Source organism: Nomia melanderi, chromosome 2 (genome assembly GCF_051020985.1).
Source record: "Nomia melanderi isolate GNS246 chromosome 2, iyNomMela1, whole genome shotgun sequence".
In the NCBI taxonomy this organism is placed as follows: domain Eukaryota; kingdom Metazoa; phylum Arthropoda; class Insecta; order Hymenoptera; family Halictidae; genus Nomia; species Nomia melanderi.
In genome coordinates this window covers 20,504,444-20,514,092 of record NC_135000.1, presented here as the reverse complement: position 1 = coordinate 20,514,092, position 9,649 = coordinate 20,504,444, and the positions used below count along the sequence as shown (strand labels likewise).

The 9,649-nt window shown below is 34.2% G+C and overlaps 1 protein-coding gene across 2 annotated transcripts; it reads right to left on the bottom strand.

Moving 5' to 3' along the window:
- Positions 1 to 87: 87 nt before the first annotated feature.
- Hip1 (Huntingtin interacting protein 1) lies at positions 88 to 9,130 on the bottom strand. Of its 2 annotated transcripts, none has more exons than XM_031981757.2 (19): positions 8,411 to 9,130; positions 5,722 to 5,923; positions 5,537 to 5,600; positions 4,323 to 4,680; positions 4,161 to 4,222; positions 3,739 to 4,013; positions 3,424 to 3,620; positions 3,196 to 3,334; positions 3,031 to 3,118; positions 2,871 to 2,959; positions 2,594 to 2,797; positions 2,337 to 2,517; positions 1,968 to 2,255; positions 1,337 to 1,578; positions 1,113 to 1,265; positions 918 to 1,018; positions 624 to 853; positions 340 to 503; positions 88 to 258 (listed from the first exon to the last, which is right to left on the bottom strand). In XM_031981757.2, the coding sequence occupies exons 2-18, from the start codon at positions 5,764 to 5,766 to the stop codon at positions 346 to 348; spliced, it is 2,874 nt and encodes a 957-aa protein (XP_031837617.1). In that variant the 5' UTR covers positions 5,767 to 5,923; positions 8,411 to 9,130; the 3' UTR covers positions 88 to 258; positions 340 to 345. The 2 variants fall into 2 exon arrangements, with proteins under 2 accessions (XP_031837617.1, XP_076230606.1); XM_076374491.1 differs by lacking the exon at positions 8,411 to 9,130 and adding an exon at positions 7,742 to 8,147.
- Positions 9,131 to 9,649: the final 519 nt, after the last annotated feature.

The following is a 9,649-nucleotide window of genomic DNA, read 5'->3' as shown; positions in this document are numbered from 1 at the left end:
ATAACAATAAGTAGTTTTCTCTTTAGCTTATTTTCAATTATCATTAAAAATGAATAAAATTGTATTTATTAAACATTAAACATGCAAATATTACAATAACTCGTTTCTGACAACTCAGATAGATCCTCCGTTCGTAATATATTATTTCATGATGAAATTTAACTGTTTACTTTCCATTGATAAAAGTTTCGTTTCATACTTTTTAATGCCGATGAGATAGTTCGAAGTTAATATAACTCTTACGTAGCGCTTACAACTCTGTAAAGAATATAATCGTTTAACTTAAATTATTTAACATCCAAAATAGATATTAATTACTAACTTTCTTGTAATACGTACTAATCATTATTTTTCACCTTCAAGTTGATAGTGGTAGCGACGTAATGCAGCTAAGCGTAATCTTTCTGTTTCCAAAGCCTGCTCTAATTCCAGTACGCGAACCTGCGCCTCCATTTCTAATCGCTTAGCTTGATGCAGACTTAGCCCAGAAATATCTAAATCATCTATAAAATATTGGAAATATTAAACATTTTAGTCTTATGTGTCTTTTGTAAGAAAAAGGAAGAAAATATCGAAGAAAGTAAATTTATTCGTGCATTATATGTATGTAAAGAAACAATTACCATTTTCTTCAACGAGTTGACTACAATTTTTAGCAGTCGCCACTACGCTTCCTGTTGCTTGTGTCACATCCCTCGATGCTTCAGAAAGCGCAGCCAAGTTATTGCTATTCCTATTTGCTTTCACTCTACTTGCAACTACTAACTGAGCTGTTGACGCGGCAATGCCCTGCGACGCAACGACCAGTTGTTCAAATTTACCATTTCCAGCAACAACTTTGTCTGCTGCTTCCCTGTGTGCATCAATACATTTTGTAGTTAAAAAATAATATGTTACGATAGATCGTTTATACTTACAGTAACAAATTAGCACCCATCGCAACTGCCTTCGCTGCTGATATAAGTCCTTCAGACCATTGATGATTACGTTTATAGAATTCTGTAGCAGATGCTGTACCCTAATATTAAAAAAATTTCCAATATTTTAACCACTTATAATAATAATAATAATAATAATAATAATAATAATAATAATAAATACAAAGTTCGTACCTTTCCTTGCTCCACGATTTCGGCTTGCAAAAATCGTGACTTTTGAACTAACTTTCTAATACACTTCATCAGTTCTGTACACGAATCCAAAATTTTCCCGTTTACCTCCAATTTTAATCCTGAGTCCGCAGCTCGCGATTTTTCCAACATATCCTGATTAAATGTTACGAAATATGTTACCATACAAAACAGTGTTTTAATTAACACGGCAAAGCACAATATACCTGTATTCTGTTGGCAGCTTCTTCTATTGCTTTATCCATGCTTAAAAGTTCCTTTTCCACTAAACTGCCTATTACTTCAACGTTCCCCTGGCCACTAGACAGCGTGGCAGCGAGTTCACATATTTTCTTAAATTGTTGTCTTACGTCATTAATTTGGCCAACAGTCATCGGTGATTTTTCTTTTATGTAACTAAACATAGTTAAAGATTGTACTCCTAATTGTTTACATTCATCAGTCAATTCTAAAATAAGATGTAATGTAGAATAAGAAATGCTATATTAGCCGAATTTTATTTAACCCTTTGAGTGTTGAATATTCGCAGCCGAAACGTTCCGTGTGAACAGGATATTATTTTGCTTAGCTTATCGACTGAAGATCGATGCAGTATGTTAATTCATACAAGGCATAATTAAGTTTTAATTGTTATTCTTCAGTTTCGTCAAATAAAACATAAATAAAAAACACGTATATTCATTTGATACACTTGCAATTGTTACCGGGACACGTGTGAGATTGAAAAGATCGAACAACGCATATATGCGTGTATAGTCCACAGCGATGACTTTCACCGGACACATATACACGTCAATAGCACTCAAAGAGTTAACTTTAAACACTATTCTAACTTACTATCGCCCAATGCGATATCGATAGAAGTATTCGATGTAGATTTTGCATGAATCAAGTAGAGTCCCAAAATATAGGCAACATGTATTGCACTTTTAATGAGCATTTTTCCTTTCGTTGTATCGCATACATAACCAGTATACGTTGCATCTAATACATCTAACGATTTTACTGTCGATTCCTCTAACCGTTCAAGGTACTGAGGTGTGCAAGTTAAATCAGACATTGCTGGATTGTCTATAGCACTCAACGAATATTGTATTATATCTTCTGCTTCAGATATACAATTTACTGAAACAAACGTGTAATATTACGCATACAACCCTAATTTATTTATCAGCACATTGCTAAAGAATAATTAAGAATACTTACACAATAACTCATACAGCATAGTATCAGCACGTACATTCATTTCATTGCGGCATCGTTCAGTCTCAACTTCTAGTTTTTCAATCTTTAAATCTAACTCTTCTTTCTGTGCTAATAAATCATGCAGGTCGCCTTCTAAAGCCGTTTTTTCAGAAGTTATAAAATGATTTTTGGCAATCAACGCCTAAAATATTACATTTTTACCGGAACGAAATAAAAGAATAGTAACGTAAGCTTTGAATCAAAAGAAAGCTATTAACCAAGTTTTCAGCTTTCGTGGTATCCAGTTGTTGTTTCATGTCGTCCAAATCCTGTTGCGCTTCGACGATCTTTTGCCCTTCTTGTTCATTTATGGCTGGGGCCTGCACCAGCTCATCGAGTCTACGTTCTACCTCGATTCGTCGTCGTTGTGCTTCCTCTTGCGACATTTTCAGTAACCCAAGTTGCTTGTCTACATCTGCTTTCTGTAAAATAAAAGATAAAATCATTCAGTATTAATGTAGTATTTTTAAACATTTCAAGAAATAAAATTTTTACTTTTCTAATTAAACTGATATGTTCCTCCCTTAATTTCGCATACACATCTTTCAGCTTTTGGAACTTTTCTTCCAAAGTTTTATACTTTACTGAAAAAAAGGAATAAGTAATAAATATATTACACATGTATTTTAAAATACAAGATTCTGAATTCACCAACCTTCACTTTCATGAACTTTTACCATCATGTCTGCCTTTTGCTTCAAAGAATCTTGATTAATTTGTTTCTCTTGTTCTATCTCGTCACACTAAACATTTACAGAAAAAACGTATATTTACCGTGTTTGTTTAACATTATACCAACAATTGCTTATAACGTTTCTACCTTGGTAAACAAATTAGATTCAAGTTGTGTCACTCGCATCTGGAGCTTTTCCACAATTTGCTGATGCTCGGTCAATACGCGATGCAGTTCTTGTCTTTGGCGACTATTTTCTTGATGTAAATGATCGATAAGACTTTCTCTAAAATCCAAATGAGTAATGATAATATTTCTTCATTGCAAAGACAAATAATAAAATAATGTTTAAATTTCAAATATGCCTCGATTTACCTTTCTGCTATTGTGTCCGGAGAAATTGAACCATTTCGTGTTGAATCCAGTTGATCGCCGGGTAACGAACTCGTGTCAGATGTATCAATTAGACTATCCACAACTGTTTCGCTATCCAAAGACTCTTCTGGTGGCAAAACGACTCTCGGTGTGACGTATGTCCGTAGTTCTGATTGTATTAAAAAGTTTGGTGGATTCTAGAACAATAAAATTAAACGTAATTTAAATTTTAATAAAAACTCGCTATTCTCGAATTTTATAAGTCCACGGTGTTTACCGAAACGATCAATTATTTGGATAAAACGGCACACTTACCTCTGGTAACGAAGGTATAGTTATAAGTGACTTAAAATACTGCCTTTGTTTCACTGTATTATAAAATTTCTTCAGTTCATGAAACTGTTTGGAGAATCGGTCACGATGACCAGCTAAAGTGTCAGCTGGCAAAGCGTTATGTAGTTTGAATAAAATTTTCACGCAATAATCATAGAGCTGCGATGCATCTAAGACGCATGGTATTAATGGTGCTAGTCGACACTGCCCGCTAACGGTCATGGAATTCGAAGGTGTATTCATCAACGAAGTGGTAACTGAAACCAAAACTACGAATTGGTAAATGTGTACTCTGGCACAGCAAAAGGATCACTGAGAAACTATCAAGCAAAATGAAAAGAACACTTTTCAGTTCATTGAAGTTTTAAGTTGGAGCTATATAACAAGATTTAGCGCATACCCACCTGCGCGTTGTAAATTTAAAATATCATCCATATAGTCGAACATTTCAACTGACATTTGAAAACTGAAAAAGAAAAAAAATCGTACCACAGAATTGGATAAAATTCAGTTCTGAAGAGTGGTCTATCATCGAAGCGGTTTTGTATTTTCTCTAACGAACTTACTATACATTGATGTCATTTTCTCCGATAGCTTCCAATTCCTCCGCCGTTACTTGAAGATTCCCCGGTATCCGTGGATTTCTCTTGTGAAAGTCTAATTTCGTTATCAACAGTCTTATATATAACTGAATCAACTGGCCGTAACCTTCTCGAAGGTGTTGCCATAGTTTCCCAATGTCCTCTAGTTTCGCCCGGTACCGCTGAGAGTCTGGAATCACTTTTGGGTGACCTTCCCGCAGTATTTTGTGTAAAACATGACAAAATTTCCACGCGACTATTTGATTCTCTTGTAGAGGCTGCCTTAACATGTACATCCAAAAGATCATTCCACTCTTTTCTTGATATGTACCAATAATCGCGCCTATGTTTCTATAAGGTATAATACAGTGTAATCGAAAAAATCAATTTGTATATAATTCAAAATAATAAATGACTTGTAACATATAACAAATAAACGAATGTCCATTCATTTACTCTCAATACATTTTTATATTTGCAAAATATAATGAGTACTATCTGCGATTAGAGATCCAATATTAACACATTGCCTACGGGTGACGAGATATCTCATCTTTAGCAAGCCGAACATTGTGGCCGGGCGACGAGATATCTCGTTTTCAGGTTTCTTCGACTCAATCCATGATTTAAGAAATTAAAAATAGATTTTCTTGTTACGTTATCGGAGTAACGAAGTCTCGCGTATTCTCCTAATAAATGGTTAGCGAAAAAAGATGAATGTCGACATTCCGAGAATATAAAAGTCAGTCAGTCAGTATAGCCATTACATCGGTAGCTCTGTGTCGATCGTGTATCGTACTTTATAAAGTGTTTTATTGTTGTACAGCATTTTGTTATTACAAAGTTCGCAGAAAGTCCGTAAAAATATATAGTTATATTTAAGACTGCCTTACGTGAATATAATACCAAATGCGAATTAAAAAAGTGCATATATGCATCGTATAAATTGTTTCTGGAGCGCCTAAAAATGTGCGGGCCCCGGAAGTGCGTTGCACGAGCAGAGCATCGTACGCAATGTGTTAATACACACTAAATTCAAAAAGTCCGCAAACGCTTATAGATCTCAAAGATCTAATAGACATACATTTTTTACACATGAGGTGTAGGAGAAATAAGAAATCAATATTTCTGTTAATATTATGAATATTACAGAAATTTCATTTAACAAAAAAAAATGTATTATTTTAGAGAAAGGATACTTCGCACATGTTTCTCCTTCACTGGGGTTTCCGCAGGATTCACAGCTTTCCCGATACTGATACTCTAAAAATTTAGAAACCACTTCGCTTTATTACACAACAAACACATACCAGAATTTCATAAGATGCAATTAGTAGAAAGTTTTGGAAAGTATCTTGCTTAGTTTCTCACGTGCTTCACTTACCAACTGATGGAGTTGTTTATCAGTGAGCGGAACAACACTCGTCATGATAAAGCCGTGGAGAAGCAGCGGTAGAAATAAAAGCACGTGTGAATTTGAATACCGATAGTCAGTCCGTATGAAAAATCATTGTCTACCGGTTCATCATTTGCTTCGTGATACCTTAAACGAGCGTGGTCGACATTGTGCCGTTGTTCCACGTCGGCTGGAAAAACCATACGTAACTGTTCAGAACTATTTACGCAACGAAAATGTATTTTTTTAAAGGCGCTCTTATCGGCTGAGCGTCATTAAAAATTGATAACTGACAATAAGGTTCTACCGAACTTCGTTTTCCTTAATTAATCTAAAAAAATTAAATTTGACTTAAACATATACAGTTCATTGAATATTATCGTTTCATTAGCCATAATGAATTTTCAACTGATTGTGTAATTAATAAAAAGAGAATCACTCAAGATATACATTTTTAGGGGGATTTATAATTAATGAGTGTTCTCCAAACGAATGACACAAAAGAAGTGTTTGTACATTAACATCATTAATCAATTAATCCCTCATCTTCATAATAATTCAAAAAGAAATATTGCAAAAGATATAAAGTCTTTTTCCCTAAATATGTTATAAACAGGTAGCAACAGACTGTGTATCATTTCCTATTACTATTTCAAGAGCAATAAGTTTCTTAAGCTTGATCCCTTATTTCAGGAATATCCTGTACAATTTCGATTTCCGTTGCGCATGGGCATGCAATTTTTGTGAATGGTTAAAATCCGTTCGACGCTCGATACAATACTTAATTCAAAGTGTTCAATCTCGGAAGTTCAAATGATGGGTCTTTTATGTTCATTAACCCTCCGAGCGGTGTCACCGTACCGGCACAGTTAACGGTGCGCCAGAAAGAGTGCATTTTACGTTCATTCAGAAGCTATCGCAACGGTTCCATTCGTGGATTTAAATGAATAGACGCAACCAGTTCGCTAGAAGTCAAAGACCCGTGTGCCATCACTAGTGCAATGAAAACAAACATGACGACCGAGATAAAGAGACACCGACTTCGAGGAATTGCGCTCTGATTCCGTTGCCCGTGTTCTATATACATTGTGTTAGTGTAAACACAAATTACAAATTTAAACAGCTTGTATCAAAACACATAACTGTAAACAAACAATGACATAAGGTTTCGATCAGATAATGACTGTTAAACAGGATATTAATTAAATACATCTATCATTATTAATAGATGTTCACGGAGTTATGAAATTATAGATAAATCTTTTAACACATGAGTTTTTTGCCTTTGATATAAATACTGTTCATTTTCTTAATTGAGCAGTACGTTTTCTCGTATCGACAATAGTTTTTAGAGATTTTCTTTGTAATTGATGAAGTTCTGGAACGTACAATGCTTAACAATCTTTTTTGATAACATGTACAAATATAGATACCCTCGGATATATATATATATATATACATAGTACCATTTTGTCTCTGCCTGTCTGCTAAAATATGATACAGACGTCACACACGCGACCGAACTCATGCAAATTAAGTCCCGACCTTGACCATGGGGACACGTTAATTCTATCAGAACTTTAATTTACCAGAAGATTGGGATAAAGGTTAAGAATGCAAAACACAGATTGCTATTTTAGCTGCCATAGCAGTGATACGTATTTTATAGTTAATTAAAAAATGTATATTTCTTGAAACAACGCTAATCGAATTCGTTCAAATAATTTACATTTTTTCAGCTAAGAGTGTCTTGAATTAAACTGTTACAAAAATTCTGTTAATTCTAGTGTATGTAAAAACTATTTTTGTAATAATAAAAGTTAAACTGGAGTAAGAAGTGGAACAGCAAACGGAATTCACGGCGACATTACGAAACGAAGAAAGCAGGAACGCATAAAAATATAATACTTAATATGGGCAGCACGTTCTGAATCATACTACTCAAGAACGTATCTCTCGCTAGTAGCACATTTTCTACTTCTGTGTCATGGTATCCATTTTTCATTACCTCTGTATGCGCAACGGCGTTAAAAAAAATAATATTAAAAGTAATTGGCAGCTTTCCATTCATATTGGTCGTTCTATTTTTTTACTTTGAATTGTATAAAACTATACTACATCGTAAAATGTACTCCGATTTTATATTTCACGATCATAAACGAGGCTCGGTGTCACTCTCGATAAAAATACGTATAGGTGTATAAGTGTAGAATGAACAGGGCTTCCTGTTAGCTGATGTCAGATTTTTCTAAGAACTATGTATACAACTCGATAATACGAACAATATTCATTGTTCGTATGATATGACAGAAACAAAACACTGATCGGCAAAAACTGACTATCGAAATTATTTCGATTATCGGTCATAATAGCACTGTCAACAATTCGGTGTTTCCGATAAATACGATACCATAATAAACACATTCCCTAACCTATAAAAGACATTAGAACGGCATACAATACAAAACGAGGTCAAGGACCGTATTTTCATCGAACACGTTTAGTTTTCACAATTTAAAATACGTATGCTTCTAAAAAGTGGAGACGAACTAATTTAATACATTTATTCAAACGCCGAGAATATAACCTTACGTGCATTTAAAAAGGTATCTACATATTAAAGTACTCGTTTCGGAGATAAAGTGTACAATTCAAAATTGGAAGTGGTAATACATACCAGAAATTCTTCTCACCGCCAGTGCAATAAATCCAGGTCGCCTCTGGTTCGTTAGAAAACATGTAATTGCGTTAAACCCATTCCTCCGTCAATGCACAAATTGTTTCAGAAGATTACGTAGCATAGATCCGGCTAACGTAAACGGAAACTTCATAAATACGCACAAGTATTACTTTTCGAATATCACCAGATCCAGTTTTGAAAAGTGCGGCAAATGACAGATAATTCCTTTAAGGGATATTTCTTTGAATTAAAAATTATATTGGGGATGTATCGATAGACAACGGCACGTATTCAATGATACGATATCAGATACGATGGATAAACGTTAAATATAGTGATAAGGGGAGTGGAGCAACGATAGATAGCGTTGCCAATAAACAACCTAAAAATTCGTAGTTGAATACGAAATAAATACGTGCTTCCCGTCGGCGCGTATGATGGAATACGGTGAATCGCTTGGAATATAGCAATAGAACTAGCGTGCATTCGGTATCAAGCCGCTATTTCGAGCGCTCTTCCAGTGGCGTAGCCGACTCGTGAAACTTACTGGCGCGTAAACACTCTTTCAAAGTTATATCTACTTTTACATTCTCCGCTTATAGTTGCTGTACCATCCCTTGTGTTCTGTGCCTTTTATTATCTCCTCCGTTTTGTTTTTCTCGTAATGTCGGTATCACTTCGTTATTTTTACGCTTTATTTATCGTCTTCCGGTGCGATGCGTCCTATCTTTCTCCGTTCATTCAAGTTCTGCCAGGATAGAACAATGCACTTTCACTAAATTCGCCATGGATAATTTCAAAATCCCTAGCAAATTAAATAGCTTCATATAATGTTTAACTTTTTAAATACTTTTTGTGTAGACAGAAAACGATACATTTTTATTTAATCCATTTCACAAATTATATATTCACATAAGATTGAAACTGTATATATTTTATATTAATTCGCTGTGGATATTTGAATTTGTATTTTTTTTTTCAATTTTTACAGAACTTATTACTTTTCTTATTTTCAATTTAAAATATTTTTATCTTAAATTAAAACTAGTTATAGTTTCAACCACGAATATCCGATAAAGAGAAGATTAAAGCTGGCTTAATTATCATATATTAATATGTTAATAGGATAAATAAAATAAATTCGCCAGACCATTTATAATTAAACGGAATATTTCAATAGTAATTTATTTTTTTCGTAGTCTTAAACACGACCACATGTATGTAAATATGTTCTAC